Source organism: Copadichromis virginalis, linkage group LG7, assembly GCF_057382275.1.
Source record: "Copadichromis virginalis isolate Kocher_CV1m ecotype Utaka linkage group LG7, C_Virginalis_male_GT1.1, whole genome shotgun sequence".
Lineage (NCBI taxonomy): Eukaryota > Metazoa > Chordata > Actinopteri > Cichliformes > Cichlidae > Copadichromis > Copadichromis virginalis.
In genome coordinates, this window is record NC_140624.1 from 69,641,802 (window position 1) to 69,669,792 (window position 27,991).

Genomic DNA, 27,991 nt, shown 5'->3' on the forward strand with positions numbered 1-27,991 from the left:
TTCTGACGATGCTGTCTGTGTTGAGCGCTCAGTGGATCTGTGTTCGACTACTCCGCCTAGGCTGCACTGTCGAGCGCAGATCCACTGAGCGCTCAACACAGACAGCATCATCAGAAGGAAGAGCGCAGGGCAAGCTAGCGAGACAGAAGTTAAGCTCTCCTTGCAACATGGACCTCCCCCACCCTCATTCAGATCTGGCGTTTGGAATTATTTTGGTTTTCATGTGACGTATGACCCTGAAGGTAAGCGAGTCATGGACTGAAGTAAAACAGTATGTTGGATGTGCCACGCAATGCTCAATTACATGGGTGGGAGCTAGTGTGTTAGCGCAGTTAGCTCGTTAACGTGTTGGCCGTCTAGCCCCATGCACGGGGCGATCGGCGGTAGCTCGTTAACGGAGATTTGCCGTGTTGTGGCGTTAAGGTCATTTCAACGAGATTAACCTGAAAGCACTAGTGGGAACACAACGAATATGACTGCACATTTACACCGACATCATCCTAGTGCAAAGACAAAAACAACAAGCATGCTACTAACTTTAGCCGAGTCATTTAGACAGCTGTTAGCACATGATTCTCCTTATGCTGCTGAGAATATAGCCCAGAAGAAGCGGATAGTATAGCTTTTATTTTGGAAAGAGCCATTTCTCTGTAATAAACTCTCTTTTCCAAAGATGAGTGATTCCTCAATCAGATACAGGGCTCGCAAAATCGCTAGCCCGACGTCCCGGAGCTAGCGATTTTTTCAGTCGGGCTACCAAAATCTATCTCTTCCCTGCCCGTCGGGCTATTGTAGGAAAAATATATGTCAATGCTTTTGCATTCTTTCAGAAATGTAGCTGGGTAATTATGTCATTGGCATCGGTGAGCCACTGTCAATATGTGACATATTGAAGTCGCGTTTGAATTTGCGCTTGTTTTTTTGCTTTCACTTTGCAATCGTGCGAACTGTGTATAGAGAGCGACAGCACTGATCTGTGAGTGATGATAATTTGTGCACCAATTCCTCTGACATCGTCTTATTAATCGTTAGCTTACTATGCAAACATGACAAGTGAAATCTCCTGCAGCTTAAACATGTGAGAGGTTGATCGCGCAGAGAATCGCTGAGCTTATGTGAGTGCGTGTGTAAAAGCAGCAGGATATATATTTTAGTTCTGCTGAGCCAAATAAGACAGGTCAGGGTGAAGAAGTGACAGCCAAAGAAAAGCTTACCACAAAACGGAGAAGTTATGACAAATCAGACTATAAGGCAAAAAGAAAGTGCAGCTTTATGGTTTCATGGACAAAATTATTTCTGTGGCTGCAATATGACGAGCTAAATAACCAGGGCTGCACATAAGTGGTCCGCAGGTGCGCATTCGCTGTCAAAATAAAAAACACGCACAAGGGTTAGGGTTAAATTTAAAAACTGTACTTTTGAGTTAAAATATATATTTATAATTTTAATAAATGACAAATTAAAAATGCATGAACATTTTTTTGTATCGAAAAAATATCGAACCGTGACACCAAAGTATCGAACCGAACCGAACCGTGAATTTTGTGTATCGTTGCACCCCTAATATATATATATAGCAATTCTAAGTGTACCCCGCCCTCCAGGGAAGAGCCTGATTAGTTGCCCAACGTCCCTGAACTGGCTCTTCTTGACATAAAGTTGGAGCCAACTTCGAGCTCCGTCAGGATGTCTGACCTCTTCACCTTTCAGAGGAAACTCAGAGGAGCTGACCTCATACTTCAGGCTGTTACCCAGATCGTGACCACAAGGGCGGGTTTAAGATTGACCAGTAAATCCAAAGCTTTCAGATTATCATCTTCCCATCAGAAAATACATCTCAGAGAAGCTGACTCTGGTCTGCTCTGAACAACAACTTCTTTCTTACCTTTTTTCACTTTATAAAAAGTGTCCTGTGCAAAAAAAATTTCTCTGCTCTGAAGCTAATCAGGCAGTTCAAACCCGTGTTCGAAGCTCTCACCTCGGTTCTTTGGGTGCTCTGCCAGTCCGGGTCCAACACCGGCCCCTCGTCTGGGTTCTGCAATCCTGTCTCCAGGACGACAACTATGGGACGCCCGTAATCTGTCGTCTCCTGTTTGTCGTATTACATTTTCGTGTTTAAGGACTCACACATAATGGGAATCATTTGACCGTGATTGTGCCCGGGCTGTTTCTGACCTGGACGGAGAAGCCAAGGCGTTTGCATATCTGACTTCCTGTCTGGAGAAACAAACTTCGGGGCTGCTGTCGATCCGATTCGTCCAGCACTGCCCGGGGAGGGAAACGCCTCTCATCCAACAGCAGACTGTACCAGACCGCTGAAGAGGAGGAGGAGAAGGAAAATGTGAGCTGAAACAGAGGCTTAATGTGGCACAATGAGACTGTAAATACAAGCAGACTTTTACAGGTCCTTCAGAGGATATGAAAGGAAGTGATGTCATCTTTTGTAGTCGTTAGTCCGAACTGCTCCACTTATGCTTCCAAAAATGTTTTGGAATAAATTAGAAACAAGTCCACCGACTATTGTTTCACAACATAATCAAGTACCAGCTTTACAGCTTCCTGTAAAGAGGGAACTGTACACTGTAATATTCATTCAGCAGTCGCCTCAAAGGTACTTTATATGAAAGTAAAGAACCTACAGTGTTAGGGAGAAAACCACAACAGTCAGATGCTTATCAATGGTCACCACTTAGCAACACTGGGGAGGGAGAACTCAAGATTAGGGAGGGGCAGAAGAGAACACATAGTGACCATGAAAAATAAAAGAAATTGTGTAATATAAACACATTGGGAGGGACAAGAGGGGGTCACCTGGTCCAGCCCTAACTATATGCTTTAGCAAAAAGGAAAGTTTGAAGCCTAATCTTAAAAGTAGAGATAGTGTCTGTCTCCTGAATCCAAACTGGAAGCTGGTTCCACAGAAGAGGGGCCTGAAAACTGAAGGCTCTGCCTCCCATTCTACTTTTAAATACTCTAGGAACAACAAGTAGGCCTGCAGAGCGAGAGCGAAGTGCTCTAATAGGGTGATATGGTACTACAAGGTCATTAAGATAAGGTGGGGCCTGATTATTTAAGACCTTGTATGTGAGGAGCAGGATTTTGAATTCTGGATTTAACAGGAAGCCAAAACAGGAGAAATCTGCTCTCTTTCTAGTCCCTGTCAGGACTCTTGCTGCAGCATTTTGGATCAGCTGAAGGCTTTTCAGGGAGTTTTTAGGACTTCCTGATAATAATGAATCACAGTCGTCCAGCCTGGAAGTAATAAATGCATGAACTAGTTTTTCAGCGTCACTCTGAGACAGGATATTTCTAACTTTAGAGATGTTGCACAAATGGAAGAAAGCAGTCTTACATATTTGTTTAATATGTGCGTTGAAGGACATGTCCTGGTCAAAAATGACTCCAAGGTTCCTCACAGCGTTACTGGAGGCCAAGGTAATGCCATCCAGAGTAAGAATCTGGATCCTGCAAACTAGCAGGTAGCTGCCTCTCCCTGATCCTGGGTCTGATTCAGGTTCTTCATTAAGTCATCAAAACAATACCTGTGAAGGTTGAACTCGGATGTGGTTGTATTACTGAAGTTTCAGTGCTGTGCTGATGTTTGTTTTTATGTCCGGGACTCGTCGTGCTTTCAGGCTAAACTAAAGCAGATCCTAATAAATAAATATGTTGACAATGCAGCTGGTGTCAGTCCGTTATCTGGACCTTCGTGAGCTTTCACAAACACGTTGCCGGTGTGTGTTCTTCATCTCCGTGTGCAGCTAATGTCTGAAACGGCATGCAGCCAAACTGTTCTTCAGTCTGAGAGCCTTTAGAAACTTTCATAATAGCAACGCACGCGTAAAATACAGCAACTACTTCTTAGTGCTTGATCTACAGTAATGAAGTGACGCATTTCCTGCGTCCTTATTAGTTGCTGGATGCAGCAGCCTACAGTGTAACTGCAGAGCTCGTGTTCATCTGTTTAACAACTGAGTTTGATTTATGAGAGCACGGAGAGCCGAGGTAAGCTGCTGCTCAGCTGGTGTCAGAAACGCCACGTCCACACTGACAAAAACGGGTCGATATTTGGTCCAATCAAACAGAGGTTCAGCCTGTGGCTCAGATCTTCGATCTGTTGAGCCACGCTCGTGTTCGTGTTTCTGTAAACGTCCAATCCAGGCTGGACGCTTAGGGAGGCGGGTGGGCAATAAGGAGCTCGAGGAGAGGGAGACGTGAAGAAGGTCTGAGGTGACGGAGAGAGAAGCAGCGACACAGTTAAACAGCTGGCTGGCGTTAGCATGTTAGGGAGGTTTCCATGCAGCCGGCCCAAACATCTGGAGCTGGTTACACAGAGACACGACAACAGCGTGGGCCTCTGCGACCACGACAAGCTTCCCTCCACACAGACAGAAAACAGCTGCGTCCACTCAGCTGCAACACTGCACAGCTGTTAGCAGAAGAAGAAGAATTCATATTTCTCTTCTTTTGAATGACACGTAAACTCGGCCGGTTCAGAGAGAGACTGGATGAGCTATTCCAGGATGATCTCATACTGTGACATCACAACAGCAGATTAGCTGCTACCTTTTTCCTTCGGACACAAATTTGGCTTTTGTTAGCGGCCGACCTCATTTCCAGGAAAGTGTGAATGCTGCCAAATGTAAAAACAGAAGGAAGCGATTTGTAACTCATAACAAACACTAAAGACAGAATCACGCCAACCTCCCGTTCAAAGTCATCTTCTCCTTCACCCCTGGACCTCGTCCAGCTTTGCTGCTAGGCTCAGGTCTCTAGGCACAAGTCCTAGGATGTACATTTTCCTCTCAGATGGGTGCTGCGTCTCCTCTGGGCCAGGTTCCAGAGATAAGATGATGCACCATAGTTACCTCCGGTGAGGGAACTAGTGGTGTCGAGGTGTAGAGCGGGGTCATGTCAACAATCCATTAAACTTTGACTTCCATCCACCGAGATCTTCAAGGTCGCCTTCATGATTTGTCAGTGGAAAGTTAACAAAAATCCTCAGAACTTAGAAACTATAATCATTACAACTGTGCTGTGTGTTGTCAACATATAGAAAGTACCACTGCATTTGAAATATGTCACATTTGACCTCTGACCTCTCCTTCAATCAGAGGTGTCAAAGTGATAATAATGTTTCTGGATCTTTGAACTCTATGTGTGGATCCAGTTTTTTGATTTGATTCAAAAGCTCATTTGAGATTGATTTAAATGTCATTTCTGAGGAAAACGTGCCTGAACCTGAGGCAGGACCTTTCAGTGTGGTGATCAGATCCCACGCAGGTGAATAAGCAGACATGTTTGTGTACTCCTACCAACATCTTTCCTGGTCTTCGTCCTGGTCTTTGTCCTGAAGTCCAGACTCAGACAGACGATCACGGACATGCAGGTGACCTCCTTCCCTCCTCGCTGGCAGTCCTTGTTAAAGATGTTGACCTTCTCGGGTTCAAAGGTTAGTTTAGCCTGAATCTGCACCACACCACGTGACCTGCAGGGATGAAGCATTCTTATTATGAGTGTTTGTGCGTATTGGAGTTCCAAACTGTGGAGAGTCAGGTCCCGCATACCTCGGTTTTACTGGATGTACTTAAACTAGGGTTTGGTTTCACAAAGACTCCTCAGTGAGTGCAATGCCCTCCAATCTGATAGGAAGAGTCTATCTGTCTATAGTTTCCTATGGACCACATTGATCCCTCATAGGTGGTGGTGACTCATCGTGAGTCTGGTTGCTGTAACTGCAACAACCTCATACAGGCTCAATCTGAGGGCCTGAGTTTTTCAGAAGGAAAAAACACCTATTGGGAGGTGACTTGTCAAACACAAGTTAGCCACGCCCTAAATTATCCCCTGCTTTCTGACCCTTGTTTACTGAACAGACATCATGTGTTGAAGATGCTTTGAACACAGTCATTAAAGCTTAAACTCATCACAAGTGTTTAGGTCAGTATTTAAGTGAGCTGGAGGCTCATTTTCTCATAAACTGCTACAGCCAGACTTCAGAGGAGTCGCCCCCTGCTGGCCTTTAGAAAGAACGCCGATTTGATTCGTTTTTCCAGCCTTACAGGGTCAAATCATCTGTCAGTTTATGAATGAGGCTCTGACCAGACAATGACAGCAGCTCCCAGCGCTCCCACTGCGAGGTCGACAAGTCCGTCTGCATTGATGTCCAAGACGCCATGAAGGCTTTGGCCAAAATACTGAAGACCTGCAGAAAAACCAGCCGCAGACAGACGCTGGAGAAGCAAAGCGAGAGAAGATTAAAACTCTCTGGGTTCTCTGATGCTGCATTATCTCTTCCAGCTAAGGTCCCTTAGCATCCGGACTGGTTACCTGTCTGTACTGAAGCTGGATGGTTTTGTCTTTGCCATGGAAGACGTAGACTGCCCCCTGGTGGTCATCCTCCAGTGGTGCTCCCACAATAAGCTCTTTGAACCCGTCTCCATTCATGTCAGGTACCTGAGCCAACGCTGAGCCCAGACGGGAGTTTTGGGAGTGGTCAGACACTTCCAGCACCCCCTGCAGGACAAACGACGTCTGGACAGAAACAAAACATTCTTTGGTTCAGGTTTTGTTCTTTTTTAATCAAGGTTTCATTTAAAAAAGTAATTTCAATCCAGTCGTGGACAGATTACTGAACAGGCCTAACAGCACACAGATGGGGCATGAACAAGGCTTTGTTTGAAGTCATAGTTCACATTTGGCCAAAGGAGCTTGGAAAGAAAAGCGTCTGGACTTCTTTAAGTTGCTTGAAGACGTTTCACCTCTCATCCGAGAAGCTTCTTCAGTTCTAAGGTCAAATGGTGGAGAGTCCCAGATATAAACCTAGTGGGAGTTTCCCCCCACAGAGGGACAAAAGGACCCCCTGATGATCCTCTAATCGCCTGAGCCAAGGTGTGAAACTGGGTGTGGGTCCCAATCAGCCAGAGTTTCGGGTGTGTTCATTGTGAAACCTGGCGCAACCTTATCATGCGAATTCCTGAGGTCAGATGGCCCAGGATGTGAGTGGACGTTAAAGCGTCTGGGAAGGGATCTCAAAACTGGATTATAGATGGCAGAGAGTTGGTGTCGTAAACCCCGCCTCTTTTCAAAGATGGTCGCTCACAGTGGACATAGATGGCTTCTTTCACTCCTCTTTCAAACCATCTGTCCTCTCTGTCCAAAATGTGAACATTGGCATCCTCGAAAGAGTGACCTTTGACCTTTAGATGCAGATGGACTGCTGAGTCTTGTCCTGTGGAGGTGGCTCTTCTGTGTTGTGCCATGCGCTTGTGAAGTGGCTGTTTGGTCTCTCCAATGTAGAGGTCCCACTCCCACTAGGTTTATATCTGGGACTCTCCACCATTTGACCTTAGAACTGAAGAAGCTTCTCGGATGAGAGGTGAAACGTCTACAAGTAACTTAAAGAAGTCCAGACGCTTTTCTTTGCAAGCTCCTTTGACTACGATGACCTGGATGACTGAGAACCTTCACAGACATAGTTCACATTAGGTGATGGAAGGTCAGTCACACAAACAATCACAAAGCGACAGATAATTCTGCAACTCTTTTTCACCGTTTTAAAACAAGTGAAAAACATTCAAAACGACACAGAAACCAATCAGGAGGAGAGAGAAGCTCAAAATAATCACGAAAACCAGCAAACTGACCACTAGTTGAACCTCTGTGGCTCTCAGTCATCCAGGTCATGCTAGTTTTAAGAGCTTGAAAAAGAAGACAGCTGGACACCTTTAGGTTTGAGCCTAAAGAAGTCTGCCTGCCTTCTTTTTTGAGAGCCTGAAGAGATAAAACCAGATAAAGCTGTCAGTGGGGGTTGAGGTACTTTTACCAATCTGTGCACAGGACCTTTTGTCTCATAATTTGTCCATGACTCTTGTGTGGGGTTATCATCTTGTGACAACTTCTTCTGCTATAATGACAGTTACAGAGAAATTGGTTGCTCCTTTGTAGCAGTACGTGGTTTTTATACCTGCGGTGTAACAGAGTAGATGTAAACCTTGCCTCTCTCCCAGCCATGGCTGTAGTACATGGGTGCTGCCACCAGGAGGACATCAGTCTGTCCGTCACTGTCAATGTCCATCGATAGCAACTCACAGCCAAAGTATGACCCAATCTAGACAAAAACACAAATAAACCATAGAAACTAAACAAGATATTACACCAAGGAAGAGATACCTGAATGTCCACCAGGTTTGATTCATTCAAATATGGTCACAGTGGATTAAAACACACCTGCTCTCCCAGCAGTGCATGCCAGATGGTCAGGTCTCCACTGTTCTTCAGGGTGAATATGATCACCTTTCCAGTGTGGTTGAATCTTGGAGCTCCAGCTACATAAAGCTGAGAGCCGCGGGATGAAATGAGTGAACCCACCGAGTAGCCTGAAAGAAGATGAAAAACTGATTCGTTTGACTTGCACACATTGACCGTTCCATTTTGTTAGACCTATTTCCTCGGATTCTTCCAAGGTAAGAAAGCTTAAAGTAGACCGACTCTGCATTTTCTTATTTCCTGTCATATGTTTCCTGTTCCAAAGGGGGATGTTCCCATTAAACCTGACTAAAGTTTCTAGTAATGTGACCAGAATGGGCCAAACACACACTTTAGACTGCTCTAAACAGTCAGTTTATCATGTTTTATTTCTACTACTGAATCTGTATGACATCATAGAGGGCATAGCCTTAGAGTGATCTCATGTATCGCAGCTATACAACCCCTGTGCTCACCATTCCTTCTGAAGACCCACAGACTACAGGCTGGTATATCACATATCATGTTGTACACTTTATATCAATATTACCCAGATAGGCTGCATGGTTCTTCAGCTCCTCTGGAAACTCATCCTGGTAGGATGATTTCGGTGGAACAATTTTCCCGTGTTTGCTTTCTTTCAGCACGGCACCATTCCAGTCATAGGCGCCCACCGCTCCGAGAAGAACACCATCCTAAAGGAAAACATGGATTTAAAGGGAAGGCACTACCACCCACTATGTTTGAGGACTCCCAGAGGCGACCCTAGAAACTCTAGGTACCCACTCTAACCCTGACTGTATGTCCAGATATTAAAGTTGTTACTGAGTCATCGGACAGCATTGAATGACCAAACCTTTGGGAAAAGCACAGAGTCCCATCTGGGAGGTCTGAGTTGGCCCTGACTGATTTTGGCACTGCACTTCCCCATTAAAGGCCCTTTAGTCACTCGTGACCAGAGATGGGCAGTAACGCGTAATCCGATTACTTTTTTCAAGTAACGAGTAAAGTAAGGGATTACTATTGCAAAAACGGTAATTAGATTACCGTTACTTTCCCGTAGGAACGCTGCGTTACTGCGTTACTAAAACCGTGATTTTTTGCGAGAATGTCTCACGACAGTGACGTAAGCGAGTGCGCCGTTCGTGACAACAGCTGTGTGCAGATCAACAATGGATCACATATCGAGTGCAGAGAGAGTATGAGCGTGCAGCGTTTAAAGCGTGGAAGCACTGACCTTACTTTGAGTTTGATTCCATAAAAAGTGACAAAAACATTAGTGTCCGCTGTGCGTGGGAAGAAAACTTCTTTTTACAGCGAAAAAACCCCTAAACTTCCAACAAGCACCGAGTAGCTACGACGTAATGGGAAACTCACAGAGAAACTCGCGGATTCTTCCACTGACCGCGGCACACCTGCACCAGGGTAAACCTCCACCTACCGCACTCCTGCTTTACAGGTGAAAATAGAGCAACAGGACCGCTGAGTCTTTGACTTTATTTATTTTCTGCTGTGTTTTACTTGCATCTATTTGAAAGACTGAGTGTAAACACAAAAAATATTTTATTTTATGAGCTGGAATGTGCAGAAAATAGGTTTAAATGTTAAACTAATTTATTCCAGTCAGAGAATGTTGCAGATAATTAAATCTCTGCTTGATGCATAAAGTTAAAAGATTAAAACTAATAAAACAAGTTTTAAAAAGAGACTTTTCCATTTGATTACATTTTGTATGATGGATTATGCAGAAAAAGTAGAATTGGGCTGAAAGATCTATCACTTTATCACCTACTCAGGTTGTAAATCGTGTTTTTAAAAAGTAACTAAGTAACTAAGTAATTAATTACTTTTGAAAATAAGTAATCAGTAAAGTAACAGGATTACCTTTTTGGGGAAGTAATCAGTAATTAGTTACTGATTACTTTTTTCAAGTAACTTGACCAACACTGCTCGTGACTCCTGTACTGTACTTGAGTACAGTAACATCATCAGGTGGCTGGTGAAACGCCTGGGTTAGTTAGGTTGTATTTTAGCCACGTTAAACAACTGTTATTTGAAAAGAAAACTCTGGGAAATGTCGCTTTCTAAATGAAACCTTGCAGTTTTATATGATTTCCATCTTGAGAAGAACTGGATAGAAAGACCATATAAGGGCGTGTATGAGGACGTAGGCCCTAAACAGTTCACAAGTGACAAGATGTTACACAGGGAAACTTATTGAGCTCTGAGCTGCAAACCTGAAGACCCCACGATGAAAAAACCTGCTGGCAATGTTGGAACTGAAATGGTTTCTGAATCGTCCTTAAACTCAGTTGAACTGTCTCAACACACGTGTGAGCAGCCAGGCCGTCGTAAAGTCCAGATATGAACGTTTTTAAATCTTTGAGTCATCGTCTCTCCGGGACAGAAAGTCGAGGACGGCAGTGAGTGACCAAATTTTTGGCAGTGCCAGCGCCACAAAGTGTCCCGCCTGCAGGACCTGAGCTGCTGAGCCCTGCATGAGTAAACCTGAGCTGAGGATGGTTTTCCTGCAGGCAGAGATGATGCTATGATGCCTGTTTTCCTCATCAGTCTACCTCATTTTACCTTTTTAATCCAAAAACTTAAGAGCAGAAACACTTTGCATATTTGTCTGTGTGCAGTCAGTGTGTGTGTGTGTGTGTGTGTGTGTGTGTGTGTGTGTGTGTGTGTGTGTGTGTGTGTGTGTGTGTGTGTGTGTGTGTGTGTGTGTGCAGATTTGCATCTATTCTCCAATGAGTTCGTGCCTGCAGCTTTACGTTCAGGAAAACCATCTGTTCTCTGTTACACACACACACAGTTTCCACCTCACATTTTCACTCCCTGACGCTGGGATACGATTTTCCCTGGATGAGAAACAACAGAAATATTTCTCGAAGCTTCTCATCCTGCAGCTTTAGATATTTGTCAGGACCAGAACCAGGCTGGTGATGGATGTTCGAGGACGATACCGATACCAGCATTTAAGTTTCTGTTGGCAAAACCGCCGCTCTGCTCCTGTCTTCTTTCTGGGTTCAGCTTTAGTGAAGAAAACTTGAGGAAATTGAATAATTGATACTTTGCCAAGTCCCTTTTTATGCAGAAGAAGTAGATGAAGATGTTTTTCAGCAGTAATTTAATGGAAGTTATTATTTTTTCTGTCCAGAGTGGACAGATCTTTGAAATCTAATCCTAAAATGGAAAATCCACAGATCTTCTTTTCCATTTTACTTCACAAATTCTTGTATCGCTTTATCCAAGTTAAACTTCTATCACTTAAAAAGTAATACTTGTCCTTTGATTTTCTCAGTCAATAAAAACCATGTGCCGTCCAAATATCCCATCACTAAGTCGTGTGTTACTTCGTATTTCTTTTAAAACATGAACTCGTCCTCTAAAAGCTGTATTTACTCTGTTATCTGTCTACTGTTAGCATTTGTTTGATGATCTGAAACACATCAGTGTGACAAATATGTACCTGCACCTGTTTCTGCACTCAGTGCTCTGCGTGTTGAATGTAACAGAGTGGGTCAACAGGAAAACCATTTTCCTATCATAGACAGATTTGTGGAAGCTTTTGAAAGCGCTTCATTTATCACACATCACTACCACTGTGTAAGAATGCAGCTGTGAGTCACTCACTTTGACTAAATGTGAGGAGAAACCGGCCTGAGCCATCTGCAGACCGAACCCTCGACCCTGACTGCTGGTTCCTGCAAACCGGACAAACAACAAAGACGACTTAACTTTTCCCTCCAGACCCTCCAGTCCTCCTGTTACACTTTAATGAATATCATTAGATAACACTTTTCAGAGTTAATTGTGAAATGCTCGTTAGTACGATGGATTCCGCTTTTCTGTAAATACTACAGTTTAACAGGATAAATGTTAGCTGACCTTCCAGAGAGAAAATCCTCTCTCCCAGGGCGTCCACAATGTCCTTCAGCGCAGATTCATCTGTCACGTTGAAGAAGTGCATCTCATCAGGGTCACTGGCAATAAACTTGATTTCCTTTAGAAAGGCTTCGGGGTTGATTCCCCGGCGGTTGTAATAACCCAGAACCTGCAGGAGATGCAGAGGAAACAGGATGTTAGTCAGAGCTTCGTAAGTCCAGAAACAACCAATAGAAACAGAGTTCGATGGGTGGGGGTGGGGGGTCTGGGGCTAAGACTCACAGCGATGGCATACATGGTGATGTTGTCTCTCTCGCTGTCTGTGACGGCCTGCACCAGGTGAGGACTGTCATGTGATTCACCGTCTGTAATCACAATCATCACCTTCTGAGCTCCCGGCCGGCCGCCGCGCTGGAACGCCTCGGATCTGCACAGGAACATCGGATGAAGTTCAGAAGATTCAAAGCTCTGAACGCTTGTTCTGGCTAATCTTAGCTAGCTGCTTAATGTACCTGCTGGTGTAGCTTGGTTGCTAACATTATCTCTATCTAAGTCCTCTGTGAAGGCACTTTGTTAGTTTTCATCCAGAGCTTGCTTTGGACTTTTCTTGGTAGTCGTCTCAGAGAGACTCAAACATCTTTTGGAAATCCTTGGCCTTTAGCTACGAGGCCAAGAAAAAGAAACAGGAGCTACGGCCTCCAGAAGCTGATGGGGAAAGAAAAACTTGCTTTGGCTGAAAAATGCTGGAGATGCTTCATCTGTGGGTTCATGTTTGAGAACTTTTATACTTTGCCATATGGAAGTAATTAATGTTCTGACTGGTTTAATTTTGGTAGGTTTAGTAAATTATACACTAGGAAACTTTGGTTCAATCCATTTTCCCAACATGAGTAAATGACTGGAACTCTCAGGGTTGCTCAGAGTAGGTGGGTAATGGTATCAGACCAATAACTATTTAAGGGTAAGTTTGTGTGGGCCCAGCACATTTTTGTTTGGGGTCATAATTTGGTGTCGTACCGGGCCACGTTGATTCCCAATGCCGTCCTCGTTTCCTCACCACCTCTTTGGTCGATGCGCCTGGCAGCGTCCACTACGTCCTCCACCGTCTGATACTCATCCAGTGTGAACTCGTGGACAACCGAAGAGCCGTACTGAATGACTCCCACCTGCAGCCAAAATACAGCTCTGTCCACATGAACAATAAACCACTCATGCAGCACCTGTCACCTTCAAACTATGAACAGATGAACTCTAAGATCAGTGGTAACCCAACATTTCGGAGAAGGTCAAAATTGACTTTTTGGGGGAAATGTGAATAGTTTTGGTGTTCCTTGTTCCCGGACTGGAAAAACTTGGCACGACAATATAATTAAAACAAGAATTGCATATTCTGACTGTGTGGGGTTTAGAGCCGGGCACTGATGATGACTCAGACCTCAGAGGGTTAAAAGCACTACAGTCTTTGTGTGCAGATAGGGCAGGATGCTCACTTTATCTGGTTCTGATCAAGAGATAAACTAACCTGTGTCTGACCTGGTCCGATGTAGAACTTGTGCAGGATGTTTATGAGGAAGTCTTGAACTTCATACCAGGGGTAGATGGAGTTGGAACCATCCAGAACAATCACAATGTCCATGAACGTCTCACACCCTACAAGATTGTAAAGGAACGTTAGAAACTGGATGGACAGATGGACGGATAGGTGGATGGAAGTGTGCTGATTACTCTGCAGGGCAGGTGCGATGGTGTTGGACAGCTTGAAGTTTCGGCCGACTCTGGAGCAGATCCCAGTGCTGTACAGGGAACTTCCACATTCGTGAGACCAGAGCGGACCGCAGGTCTGAGGCAGCACACACACCGAGTGGACAAACACAAGAGGAAGGAAGAAAATCAAAGCTTAATGACTTGGTGTGACGTGCAGAAACACATGAAATAAAACAAAACCAGTGACAACAGCAGAAGCTCTGCACGGTGTTTGTGCTGTTGGTGCTTTTTAGTGGCTCAGGAGGTAGAGCGGGTTGTCTACTAATCAGAAGGTTATGGGTTCGATCCTCAGCTCCTCTAGCCTGCATGTTAAAGTTTCCTTGACTGTAAATGTTAGGTGAAAAGCACTTTAGGGAAAGGTTGACTAAGCTTTGGAGTAAGAGAGTACTAAGTACTCAAAGTTCTATGTAAATATGAGTCGTTTACCATTTTTTGACCATTTTTACTACAAGTATGTTGTAAAATCTATAAGTGCTGAGCAGTTAAAACAATGGTGACTGTTTGTTTTCACTTCCCTCTGCTCTGTTCTTAGAGGCCTCTACCTTAGCTTTGATTCTGGCGGTGACTTTATCGTGATGAACTCTTTCGGTGGGACTCACCACAAAGCTGCTGTCTTTGGGGTTGGAGGTCAGCGTCATTCCCAGCCTCATCTTGTCCTTCCTCTCAGACACGTTGTTCAGAGTGAGTCTCCCTGATCACAGCCAGAGCAGATGCTTTGTGATTTTAAGTTGAATGTTTTAGTGTGTTTTCCTGTGAAAGTCCTGAATCTTCCTTCCTGTAGCAGTTCCTGCTGTCTGAAACATCTAACGGAAGCATTCCTACATGCAGCAGCATTTCCACTTTAAAGGGCCGACAAAGCAGTGAGCCTGAGGTGGCAACAAACCGACATGAAACCTGAGGCCAAGGCGATGACACCATGGTGAAAATGTCTTCACCATGAGGTCCACGACCTTCCCCCTGCAGGTTTTACTCTGACCTCTGTGACAGTTTACACACCTGAAAGCACCTGATCATCAATATTCATGCACTGCTGCTCACCCAGGTTGAGTCGGCTGCAGTTTGCAGAGTTCTTGCTGTCCAGCGGGCATCGGTACACATCGCCAGTCTGCTTCTTCCCCGTGGACTCAAAGGGAGCTCCAACCAGCAACCTGCAACCACGCACACAGTTTGAATCACAAACTTTATTTATAATGCAAAAGTCACAAATTCTAGAAAAAGAGGGACTCGTCTTTGAGGCTCGAACGCCGTATCGGACTGGTTTTATATGGTTAGATGTCCAAAGCCGAGCTGTTGGACTGCTGCACGTACACTTTATAATACAGCTCACAAAGCTCATGACTTTTAAGTATTTGTGGGTAAATATAATGACCTTATAATTCTAAATAAAATATATTATTACACCCTTAGTTGCGAGCTGTATTATGTCACCAACTGAACTTAAGTGTGTGTAACCTGAAGCATTATGTCATTGTCTTTGTCCAGGCTCAAAGCAAAGAGGAGGGTTTGCTAGGATTAGCCCGAGCGTTCAGGAGCTGTGAAAGACAGAACAGGAGGTTTCTGCACCATCACTCACAGCCTCCACTCCACTCAGAGCTACAACAGCCTACAGTGTGTGTCTGATATGAAAACGTTATGTTTTGTGGTCTGTTAATCCTTTCATTGGAGTGCTCTTGGTTGGGTTCTGGCCCAGTATGAGCTGCGTTTAAATCACAGACCTTCTTGGCATTTTTCTGCACGTACAGAAACTTTTTCACTTCCCCTCCTCAGAGGTCAGTCCTCGTGGCAGCGGTCATGTTAGACACAGATCCTGCTGCCACAGTTACACTCAGCAGGCGGGTCATTAGTGTTAACCGGCGTAAACGCCACCACATGTGGCCTCAGTGGCGGTTCTGGGAAGAGGGCTGACTCACATACCAGAGGAGCTGCTGCGGCAGAGCGCTAACCCTCAATCTGCTAAAGTGTCTCCTGTCCACATCAAACGGCGGAAAAGCAGGGCTGACAAACCACATCCCAGAACGCAGGCGGCCCGGGTTCACATCCTGCAGACAGAAGCACGCCTCCGAGCCTCTGACATCATCCCGCCATGCTGATCACTTCCTGAGCAGGTGATGTTGTTTAGCTTTCGGTGAAACTTCAAACTGCACGGGCTCTTCTGCTGCTGCTTTACGGGACTCTTTGTCATTTAATTGATGATCTCCGGGATGTTTTCCCCGAAACCAACAGCTCGAAGGTGAAGCCTGATAAATCTACCGGCGTAGACGCTGCTGGAGTTAAAAGTGGTGATCTTCTATCAGACAATTACAGTGTTGCAGACTTTCTGGAGTAATCCGATTACAAGTCAACCAAAGCTTTCCTCTCACAGGTTTGATTGCTTTTATGACCTCAGCCTTGTTCCTGCACAAACATCCCAGCTGACCACCGCCGAAGAGCCCAAACCAGCCTGTGTGGAAGACAGCGTCAGCCATGCCTCCAGCATCTCTTCTTCTTTCGATGCCACTCGTTCCCCGATGACGATGACCTCACGTCACAGCTTTTATGATCAGTTTATATGAAAACAAGTGTTCATTTATTCCAATATCTTTACTTGGTGATGCCACTTTTAGGCCATCGCTTGTGTTTCTTAGCGTTGTCTTTCTCCTCGAGTTCTCCATTCGTCACTTCCTGTTTTATTTTGGTAACAGCCTGTGTACATCCTGTCCTGCCCAACATAGATAATTTAATTACATGTAAATTTTGTTAAAAGTAACAAACTTTCACTGTTTAAAACATTGAATTTAATCGAGTGTGGTCAAATAAAGTGTACGTGGCATGGTAGAGATTCATACTAAGCTCATTTTCCTTAATAATTAATTATTTAAATACAAAAAAAATTAAATAATAATCAGTTCCTGCGATTTTATTTTGGATTTGTGATGAACTTGTTTTTATTTTTGCCTGCATCTGCTCGTCTCCTGCAGCACCTTTTGTTGCTCTTTCACATTTAGCTTCATTAGAGTAGATGTCTTACAGCTGGCTGTTACTGAAGGAACGCAAGTCAGAGCCTCTGGTAGCAGCTCGGCCTGATGGTGCACACACACACACACACACACACACACACACACACACACACACACACGGACAGCAGCTTGAATCCTGGCTGAGGAAACGCACAGCGGGAGGTTTGACCTCAGATGTAACTGAGGTCACCACAGGTCCTTCGGCGGCGACTCTGAGCCGTCGCTCTCACAGATGTAACCGAGGCAGATGTTTGCTCTCTGTTACTTTCAACAACCTGATGAGCAACACATCTGCTGTCTAAGTGGAGCGACACTCGATTGTGTTGCAGTTTTGCAGACGCAGCACCTGAACCAATCGTGAGTGAGTAATCAGTCCTCACTCGTACTTCGAGGGAATCACAGACTGCAGATCAGATTAATGCAGAACAAAGAAGGGGAAACAGGGATGACCAATCTCTGATTACACTGCGATTTATGCGCTTTGGGACTATGATGAGGAAAAAGTGAAACTCGTGTTGCACACGGTTAAACAAAACCAGATAAATATCCAAACCAGGACACGCAGGACAAATAGAGTCGATAAGAGATGCATGAGGACATTTCCTCTAATGTTACAGACTCAGCTGACCTTTATCAGCAAACAGTTTCTGCTTCAACATATTTGAAAGGTTTCACACAATCCACCGAAATCGATATCGGGGATCATTCGTCTTAGAGACGTTTAAAGGAAGAGTCAAACTAATGAAGCCACTTTAAAACGATGAAAACAGCTTCATGATCAAAGCGGGCTCGTCCTCACTCTCATGGCAGCTCTCTGCGCAGTGAGCGAGGCACTGAGGAACATGGAGCTGCTAGTGAGGAGACCACAGCTTCTCTTCATGGTCATTGGCCAGAGGGGCCGATGGCGCGATATGGCAGCCTCGCCTCTGTCAGTCTGCCCCAGGGCAGCTGTGGCTCAACCGTAGCTGCCTCCACCAGTGTGTGAATGTGAGAGTGAATGAATAGTGGCATTGTAAAGCGCTTTGGGTGCCTTGAAAAGCGCTATATAAATCCAATCCATTATTGTCTCAACCCTGCATGTGGACAGTTCACTCCTGTGGGTACCCGCTGCATTAAAATGCGACCTAACACAATTGCGACCGACCCACGCTGAGCTTCGAGAGCGCTCCAGCTGAGCCGTCCACAGAGGAGAGGAACGCTCCGGGGTTCCTACAGCCTTTTCTCCCAAAATAATCTGACGTGTTTATGCTGCTACACGAATACGTTCAAAGGACAACCTCTGACCAAAGCCTCGCTCTTGTGTGACCGACCTCCAGCAGAGAAGGTGAAATGGTCAGCATTCAGGTCAGAGCAGCATCCCTGAGATCTATCCATACAACATCTGTTTGACAGAAAGTCTTTCCCATTTCCTTTATATTGGGCTGCCTGTAGATCAGGAAGCAGACCAGATGATCATCTGTTAGCCTGAAGGTTGACGGTTCGATCCCTGGCTGCTCCAGTCTGCACGCTAATGTGTTTGTGAAGCTCAGGTACTCCCGATGAGTCCATTGGAGTGTGAGTGTTAGATAGAAAGTACGCAGGTGTAGAGGAAGTGCTTGTGTGAATGAGACATGTAGTATAAAGCGTCCAGTGGACCGCGTCCAGCTGCAGACAGCCACCCACTGAAAACATCTGGAGCTTCATGAAACCAAAATAATAATTGTCATTTCTATGAAAAGGAGTACCGCAATCTTTTTATTAGCCTGAACAAACAGGACTTTAAACCTCATCAATGTACAGAGCAGGAATGAGAAAGACGACTGATCGCGGCTGAAACAGGAAGCAGGCGGCAGTCGCAGAGCCTGACGGTTTATTGGTACAAAGAATTCTCCCATGAACTCAGGAATATTGAGGATAACTGGGAAGACAGAAGGCGAGGATTATGCCTCTGTGCCGAGTGTCAAACACCTGAAATGCAGATATCACCGTGCAGAAAAACAATCCAGCTGAATTACCGTGTCAGATCCCCTTTACAACACGCACACGCACACACACACGCACACACGGTGGCGAGCGGCGTGATGGGCTTCACAGAGGGAGGCTGGGGAATAACAAACCACAACACATAGTTTCCAGATCCGGCGCTCCGCCTCCAGATGCAGGAGAGACTGCTCGCAAGACAAATGCAAATACTTTCCACTTGTTTACCTGAGACTTCAAAAGGAAGAGCGATTCTGTAATCCTGGAGGATCGCGAGGTATGCGTCACGGCTGAAAGAGTTTCCAGATAACAAAAAAACTGTTGGACAATCTCACCTGCAACCGCAGACAGAGGCTGAGAGGAAAACAACAGCGTAACCTCCTGATAATTAACTAAGTGCTCACAGGTTTCTGCTGTTTCATTTTCTGCCCTTCTGATTCCCAGGTGACGAACAAACACTCGCTGACGCTGCCAAACGTTTCATTCTTTCCACTGATTCTGAACTTTATTTAAAAGATTTCAAACAGCAGCGCATCATGCCAAGATCTAAAGAACCAAAGTCAGCGACGTCATCAGTCTGAAAGGTTACAGGCTTTGGGAGTGCAGCGAACCACAGCGAGAGCCGTTATCCACACGTGGAGGAAAACTGGAGCAGAGCTGAACCTTCACAGGAGCGGCTTCAACGGCTCATCCAGAGGCCGCAGAACAACATCGACTCTGCTCGGTTAAGGTCAGAGGTCATGATTCAACAATGAGAAAAACACGGGGCAAAAATGACCTCCGTGAGAGTTCAAGGCTCATCTCACATCTGCCAGAAAACATCTGGATGATCCCAGAGAGGGTTTGAGCCCCGTCACATCTGATGAGACGCCATCACGGCAGCAGCAGACATGGTGGTGGTCTGGGCTGCTCTGCTGCTCCAGGAGGATGTCCTCCCATCAGTTCATGCCATGAAGCTCAAGAGCACTCAGGCAGCAGGACAATGATCCAAATGAAGGTCTCGGAGTGGACCTTAAACAGCTGTTCATCCTGGAAAAACCTCCAACATGTCTGAATTCAAACAATCCTCCAAAGATGAGTCGACCAAAGTTTCTCCACAGTGACGTGAAAGACTCACTGAAGGCATCACAAACACAGCACTGCTGTTTCTGCTGGTGGAACAACCAGTTACCAGGTGTAGGGGCAGTTACTTTTGCACACAGGGCAGGTAGGTTTGATCACTTTGTTCCCTTAATGAATGAAATCGTTGGTTTTGTGGTTTCCTTTGTCTGATATCAGATACTTTCCCACAGCTCTGTGCAGAGTTTTTGTCACCAAGACTTGATCAGTTTCTCAGTGTTCCTAATATCTCGTTTTTATTCTGAAGCTTCTTCGTATTTTCATATTTCTTTCTAAAGTCGTCTTCTTTCATCCCACTTTAACACACCTCATCTCCTCTGAAGGCCCGCTGAGAGTCCACGAAGGCTGAAAATATAAAGATGAAGGATGGGAGAGCAGACTGAGCGGGGAGCCAAGGACAAACTGTACAGGAACGAGTGTTTGCACGAGAGCGCGAGAGTGACGACCTGCGTTATGAAATCTGGATTTTCAGCAGTAAGAACTATAAATAATGTCCACATGCTCTGCAGAGAAATGTTCCACGTTTCAGTCTCGTTGGTGGAAAATGTGTCATCCTAACATGATCTTGACATCTCGACATAATTCACGGCCACGCTGCAGAGGGAGGACGGAAACAGACGAGCGGCGTTCCAAGTCGAAGGTATTTCAGCTCCATGGCCCAGAACATACAAACCTGCTGGCTTCAGACGGGCCGCGGCCTCCAGTAAATCCCAGCACCCCGCCATTATCTTTCATCCTCAACCAGACACGCAGACACCATCTATTCTGTCCTCACCTGGAGGAGATGTTCAGCTTGAGCTGAGCCTCCCCGAGGAGACGAGAACATTTTCCTAGAACTCTCTCCAGTTTTGAACGTGTTGGAAGCCTCGAGATGGAGCGCTTCGACATCGCCGGCCGGACACGACGAGCAAGAAACCGAGAGATGTGGCCCCGCCCTGAGTCCTCGCCTGCGTCAAAACGGACATCACGTTTAATTCAGGCCTGAAACTCACGAGGGAAGACTTCACTGAGCCCTGCAGGCTCATCTTCACATAAACCTCCTTCAGTCAGACTTTACAGGTGTCGCCCCCTGCTGGCTGTTACAGTAATGCAGGTTTAAGGCTTGGTTTTGTAAGCTGCTGCCATCTTTTCACTTCAGCCTACACCTGACTGCACCTGTCAGCCGTGTGCCATCCTGCTAACGCCAGCGGGTTAAACTTTGCTGTAACCATTGGACTCTCAGTGGAGTCTCGGAGCTACTTGGACCCTGAAACAGTTCATGAACAGGTGGGTTAAAGTAAACCAAGGAATCTATAAGAACGGGTTCGGGACGCGACGCCGGGATTCTCACCACTGCTGTCCTCCCGCCTCGTGCTGCTGCACCGTGTACCCGAACTGAGCTTCTTTAGACCCAGCGAAGATCTTGAAGTTCTTCGTGTCAAAGTTGAAACAGAGCTGAAGATCTGAAAGACAGAAAAAGGTTTGTTTTTATTCACCACCCATTAAAACCAGTCCACAGTGAGTCCTGCAGCCACGTGAGCTGGGAACGGCCCAACAAAGTGAAAGCAGCTGTAACGCAGGCTGCTATCGCTCTCAGAAGCTGTGCTATCAACCTAACATCATCAAGCTGCTGACGTAGACGGTATCTCTGCAGTCCAGACTTTATTCACGTATCACCAAATCACAGCAACAATCACTTCAAGATGCTTCATGTTGCAAGGAAAAACCCAACAATCATATGACCCCTATGAGCAGCACTCTGGAGACAGTGGGAAGGAAAAACTCCCTCTTAATAGGAAGAAACCTCCAGCAGAAAATGGGAAATACTATTTTCACACTGCTAAAAATGACTTGTGCTGTACTTAAATTTACTTAATTTATCATTTGTGTTTCCTTTCCTGTAAAAACCTGACGCGTGTTCCTGCCTTTAAGTGTTTGCAGGTAAACATATAATACTTACACATATATATATATATTATCATAATTATAATACACTGACATTCCTTTTAATCACAGGGGAATTCTGCCTTTAGTCGTGGGCCGTATCTTAAAGTGTTACGGAGCGTTTTATTGTTATTTTAGTTTTCGTTATTTTAGTTTCGTCTCCCTCTGTCTCCCTCTGTCGCCACGACCGCCGGGGTGATCGTGGCTCAAGAGTTGGGAGTTCGCCTTGTAATCTGAAGGTTGCCGGTTCGAGCCCCGGCTTGGACAGTCTTGGTCGTTGTGTCCTTGGGCGAGACACTTCACCCGTTGCCTACTGGTGGTGGTCAGAGGGCCCGGTGGCGCCAGTGTCCGGCAGCCTCGCCTCTGTCGGTGCCCCAGAGTAGCTGTGGCTACTGTAGCTGCCATCACCAGTGTGTGGATGTGTGGATGACTGGATATGCAAAGCGCTTTGGGGTCCTTAGGGACTAATAAAGCTATACAAATACAGACCATTTGGTAGTCTCATCTCTTTGTGTGCCTTTTACTTCCTGATTGTGCCTGTTGCCTGCTCAGACCCCAGCGTGTACATACAGTTGGTCCTGTCCTGTTATTTTGATCTAATCCCATAACTCATCCATGCCGTGGTGGATCTGATGTCATCACTGGTTGGTTTTGTGTCTTTCCTCCTGCTCCGATGACGTAATCAGCTCTCAGCTTTCTCACTGAGAGCGTTTCTGGTTACGGGATCATCTGATTGGCTGATATGTCATTCACCAGGTTTAAAATGCATATGGCATTCATTCACAACCTTTTGATCTCAGTGTGACCTTTTGACCATTTGCTTTTTGTCCGTATGCTGCTGAAGTATTTCCTGAGCACTCCGGTTTGCTTCTCCCAGCTGTGGCGCGATTGGAAAACTGGGCACGCTGCCGGGATCGTTGGCCAGCAGTGGTGATGAGTTTGGCTGCTGAGGACAAAAGTGAAAGACGCTGGAAGCCAGAAGAGTCGTGTTTGTTTGCTCGTGGCTCAGAGGAATCTGCCCCTGTTTGAGCTGGGCCAGGAATCCGGGCAGGGATCGATCCGGGTCTGACGGTCGCTGATGTGGACGATCCTCCCGACCTGTGGTCAGTGACAGGTTTTTCTATGTGCGTCTCATAATTGAAGGCAGATTAGAATCCAGATTGAGTATCAGCTGTGAGATTAGTTTTGTTCCTGTTTCCACAGAAATCTCCACTTTTTTTAGAACAGTTCAAAGACGGGAGCGTTTCATGATCACTGCTCGACGAGCTGCCAAAGCCCGTCTGTGCCGCTTCCTGCATCAAACTAACAGCATTTCATAAAGAGAACGTCACACGGTGGAGGTGTGATGGTCTGGGCTGCTCTCCAGCTTCAGGACGACTCGCTGTAAGTGAGGAAACCGTGAGTTCTGCTCTCTACCAGAAAGCCCTGAAGGCAGCAGGACAATGAGCAGAAATGCATGTCCACCTCTGATTGGCTCAAACAACAAAATGACGTTTTGGAGCAGCCAGTATTAAATGAGCGTTCATGCTGGAAAACCCTCCATTGGTCCGAATTCAAACAATCCTCCACAGTGACGTGAAAGACCCACTGAAGGCATCGCAACACTGGACTGCAGTTCTCACTGCTGAGGCTGGAACAATGAGTTACCAGGTGTAGGGGGCAGTTACTTTTGCACACAGGGCAGGTAGATTTGATCACTTAATGAATGAAATCGTCATTTAAAAAGTGCACTGAGTTTACTCTACAGATATCTCCAAAATACACAAACAGCACCACGAGCTCCACAAACACTTCACTATCTTCGTCCGAGACGTTCTATCAGACCTTTGTCTGTTTTTAAATATCTTCAAAAACATCACTTTTTCCAGTTTGCTTCAAAGTTTCTGCTTACATAAGACGACACGTATCAAAGATCATGCTGATCATCATCCAGAGCAGGCCGAGCTGCTCCCAGAGCTGGCTGCGCCGTTAATACCTCTGCTTTCTTTAGTTATATAAAAGTTTTCTATGTATCAGAAGAGTTTCAGGCTGTTCTGTGCCTGAAGCAGACAAAATCACAGCAGCATGTCTGTGGTTTCTGTAAAACGCCAAAACCAGCAGAAACACGAGAAGCTTTTCAACTTTCAGTTTGTTTGGTTACTGTGGCTGGAGGTGGGTGTAGAGCAGTGCTCCCTCTAAGCTGCCCACTGCTGGCACAGAAAATCTGCGATGCGCACAAAAAAAATCTGACCTGCACTGAAATTAAAATTAAACTTTAACAATTCTGTTCTGCAGTGTCAGTCAGTGACTGGCTGCTCCCGTGTGGGATCAGAACGATGCCGCCTTATCCCACAGTCCAGCCAATGATGCGATTCGCATTCGTATCCAATCAGCGTGGTTTACAGGCTCTGCAGCGTCCTTATGTGCGACACCGGTGTTTTAGCAAAGCAGCTGATGTGGAGTGAAGCCACGTTAATGCCAACGTGTACAACCATTGGAGATGTGAGCAGGACAGACGGAACAACTGACGGACAAAGTGTGGACTTTATACCAGTTTTTAAATTGTGTTGATCGACCACGTAAAACCAGAGTTATGATAAAATATCTGCAATGTTTGGTTTTCTTCCTGAATACTGTCGTTGTTTATATTTACTGCAGGAAGAAACGGTAAAAACGGCGTTTTATAAGGAAAACGCTCGAAAGCCTGTGAACAAAAACAACACCAAACCCCTCCCCCTGCCCTTTCCTATTGGTGGAAAAATGTACCATGTTGACCAATCAAAAAATGATATGGCAACATGGCCTTTAGTTGTTTAGGGAGGGGGACGTTTTAGGAGTGACGGCGTGTTTGAGATGTGAGAGATTTGAGACGTTTAGCACAAATCTTGTGTAGTTAGTGTGTAGTTAGAGTGTAGTTAGTGTGTAGTTAGTGTGTAGTTAGAGTGTAGTTAGAGTGTAGTTAGTGTGTAGTTATAGTGTAGTTAGTGTGTAGTTAGAGTGTAGTTAGTGTGTAGTTAGTGTGTAGTTAGAGTGTAGTTAGTGTGTAGTTAGAGTGTAGTCAGTGTGTAGTTAGTGTGTAGTTAGTGTGTAGTGTAGTCAGTAGTGTTGTTGTGTGTCAGAACAATGAGGCGCCTGCTGATTGTTACAGGTGTTACAGCAGTGACACGTCTGCTGCTGTCAGGCCTGCAGGTATCAGGCTGTTGTTCTCCTTCATCTCATAATAGAAATTATTTTTTGTGACACAAATAATTTGTGTGGCATCAGATTTGATGCAGAACAGCTGATTGTTCTGTAAATAGTTTGAAATGTTTGTTTAAGAAACACCTTGGCTGCATTTTTAGGTAAACAGCTGCAAAAACACTTGTTTGCAAAACTCAGTTACTTTTTGAAGAAGTAACTAAATAATTAATTACCCAACATTGGTCATTATTTACTGTATGTTGCAGACAGAGTTACAGACTCTCTCCCAGACCACAGACTCATAATACAGTCAGAGCTTTATTGGAGTTCAAGTTATTTTTGCTTCCAATAGTGTTAACATGCTGCACATGAACAAGATTGTTTTAATTTTCATTGTAAGTGGGTTAAAGCAGTTAATTAAAAGTCGTCTAACATAAATGCTGTAATTTGATTACTTTAGTAAACATGTAACTTGGATGCTGGCGTGACCACAGTGCACACGTCTGCTGGCGCTCACAGTGGTCCAGGGGACGCTCAGGGAGTTTGTGTGTTCGCTCAGACACGTGGAACATTAGAACGCTGGTGTAGAGACAGCTCTGAGCGGCAGGTTAATCGGTTTGCAGATGAGGTGAAATCAGATTCAAACAGCACAGGAACGAGTTCTCAGAGCACCTGTCGAGGAGGGTGTGGTAACTAATGACTTCCTGTTTGGTGCAACCAACCACAAACTGAGGAGCAGCAACAACAGCGAGAGCGTAACGATCTGCCTAAAAGCCACGGCGTGCTGTTAAATCGTTTTATCCTCTGACATCCTGCAGAAAACCTCATCGCCCTGCAGACCGCCGAACCTCCGGGGACAACAGCCTGATCCTCCAGCCATCACACCAAACTGCACTGATGCAATAAAGAGGAGAGGGACGGCTTCAGTGTGAGGAAACAGTTTAAACAGAAGAAATCAGGAAAAATGGTTCCTGCGACCGTCCGCTGGGACTGAGGAGGGCCAGTCTGTAATCCTACACCGCAGTGCTGCAGAGGATGGAGACATCAGCAGCGCCAACACGGCCTCGCATGCTTTCCAACAGATGTCACAAAATCAAATGATGTTCCTGTTATTTCCTGTTTTATTTTGAAGTTACTCCGTTTACATCTTACTGCGCTCAGCTTCCTGCCTTTGTTGTTTTCCCACACAGGTGGTCAGCTGATCGCTCTGCACAGCAGGGATGCTGCTTCCTGCTCGCTCAGTTTTCTTTTCCTACTTTGTACGTTTGTTTCCTCGCACTCCCGCTTTCCCTGATGGACTGCCCAGCCTGGACTGAAACACCAGGGTTTCATTTGGGTCTTTCTACCTGGGAATTCTTGCCTTGTAGTACCATCAGGTCATTTTTTACCATGATAAATAAGCATGGCACCTTTTTAATGGATTTTGGAATATTCCAGTTTAGTCTGAAAGTTGTTGGTGAAGCTTCAGTGCTCCCTGTCTTCACCAAGTTAAATGCAAAACCAACATAAACCTCTTGAACATCCTCTCTGAGACCTCGATCTTTAAAGACTCTGCAGTTCCTCTGACGTCCAGCAGAGGCAGCAGTGAGTCAGTCCCCATAGACTTCTGTGTTAACCCTCTCAGGCTCAAATTAAGTTTTTTGTTGCTAATGCACAACCAAGTCCTGCAGTGGTACTTCTGAGTAAAAAAACTCATAAAATATGTATGTGGGGTGATCAGGTTGTTAGTTTTTAACTGTTGCAAATCTGCAACGTCTGCCTGGAGAGGGTTAAAACGTTACAGCAGAAATAAACATGTTTGCAGCCTGACACACAAACTTCACACCAACTCTATTGAAGTTTGAATTTCGCATTAAGGAGCTTGAGCCAGAAACCGCAGTCGGCCGGCTACATCCACTTTTGCACACTGCTCTCCACACACCTGAGTGTCTGAAGCAGCCATTACTCCAATTTAAAATCTTCCTTCTCATCTGGGAACTCTCTGCTGCGCCTCAGCAGCAAAACACAAGCCTGCCGTCGGAGAGCTGCATGTGACGTCCTTGTTTTGCCTCATCTGCGCATGCGGGTCTCTTCGGGACCGCAGAAGGCTTCATGTTAAACTAATCTGAACACCTGCACTAAACAAAAAGGATCTGTGTGCACTCATGCTCACGAAGGCTCACTGTCTCTCGAAAATGTTAGAAAGTCTGACAGAGGCTGATAAATGTCAGGATCTAAGAACTTTTAACAAACCAGAGCGAAATGAATTTTGGGAAGAGAAAGAAAAGTCCAAATGTTGAAGGAGCTGCAGCCTGTCTGCAGTTTCAGAGAGGAAACAGTCCACATCCAAAAGCTTTCTATCCAGATTTTGGACCTGGACTCAAAGTCCTCATCTTGCTGGTGGACCATCAGCAGCACCTGTCTGATGTGACCTCTCTGACCTGCTCTGTGTTACCTGTTGCATCGCTCACCTGGCAGGAAGCTGTAGGTCCACAGCAGCAGAAGGTGGTGATAATCCATGAGTGCGTCTGAGAGAGAAATAAACAGAGTGTGAGTGAGTGAGTCCCGGCTCTGCTGCTCTGATGTGTGAAGAAGAGAGGAGGAGGAGGAGTAAATGCACCTCCTCCTGCCTCATGTGTCTGATTTTTTAAAGAGCCTCTTAAAGGTCACCTTTTCTTTTCACAGCAGGAGCTTTAATGTCTCAGTCGCTGCACAAACAGGAAATGCCTCCATGTGAGTCTGTGATTCCACACGGTGCTGAAGCCCAGATGTGAACATCTGCCCAAAACTCCCCGGGAGCACCGGGATAATGGATAAACAGTCAGGAAGTGCATCCAACCACAGAGCGGTGCAGTTTTAAATACATCTGTAAGTACACGTGTCCATAAGCGCACTTGATCATTTTGAATTGTTTTGTTTCAAACCTGCTAACAAAAAAAGCTACACAAAGCCTG

General features: G+C 45.5%; 1 protein-coding gene and 1 long non-coding RNA gene across 3 annotated transcripts in view; one reads left to right on the plus strand and one right to left on the minus strand.

The window, feature by feature from the left end:
* Window positions 1-27,651, minus strand: part of LOC146706770 (integrin alpha-11-like) — a 35,494-nt gene extending 7,843 nt beyond the window's left edge. For both annotated transcript variants that reach the window (XM_085464986.1, XM_085464985.1), the window contains exons 1-18: window positions 27,509-27,651; window positions 21,307-21,418; window positions 14,941-15,050; window positions 14,502-14,593; window positions 13,864-13,978; window positions 13,661-13,788; window positions 13,156-13,304; window positions 12,421-12,565; window positions 12,142-12,307; window positions 11,887-11,957; window positions 8,798-8,942; window positions 8,230-8,378; window positions 7,967-8,110; window positions 6,331-6,534; window positions 6,103-6,233; window positions 5,316-5,488; window positions 2,176-2,315; window positions 1,979-2,089 (exon numbers count right to left, since the gene is read on the minus strand). In XM_085464986.1, coding sequence (XP_085321112.1) covers window positions 1,979-2,089; window positions 2,176-2,315; window positions 5,316-5,488; window positions 6,103-6,233; window positions 6,331-6,534; window positions 7,967-8,110; window positions 8,230-8,378; window positions 8,798-8,942; window positions 11,887-11,957; window positions 12,142-12,307; window positions 12,421-12,565; window positions 13,156-13,304; window positions 13,661-13,788; window positions 13,864-13,978; window positions 14,502-14,593; window positions 14,941-15,050; window positions 21,307-21,418; window positions 27,509-27,557 — 2,334 coding nt within the window. In that variant the 5' untranslated portion in view covers window positions 27,558-27,651. The remainder of the gene's footprint in view (window positions 1-1,978; window positions 2,090-2,175; window positions 2,316-5,315; window positions 5,489-6,102; window positions 6,234-6,330; window positions 6,535-7,966; window positions 8,111-8,229; window positions 8,379-8,797; window positions 8,943-11,886; window positions 11,958-12,141; window positions 12,308-12,420; window positions 12,566-13,155; window positions 13,305-13,660; window positions 13,789-13,863; window positions 13,979-14,501; window positions 14,594-14,940; window positions 15,051-21,306; window positions 21,419-27,508) is intronic.
* Window positions 211-16,725, plus strand: LOC146706771 (uncharacterized). Its single transcript, XR_014921630.1, has 3 exons — window positions 211-242; window positions 8,892-9,025; window positions 14,435-16,725. It is a non-coding gene; the product is annotated as an uncharacterized LOC146706771 (long non-coding RNA).
* Window positions 27,652-27,991: the final 340 nt, after the last annotated feature.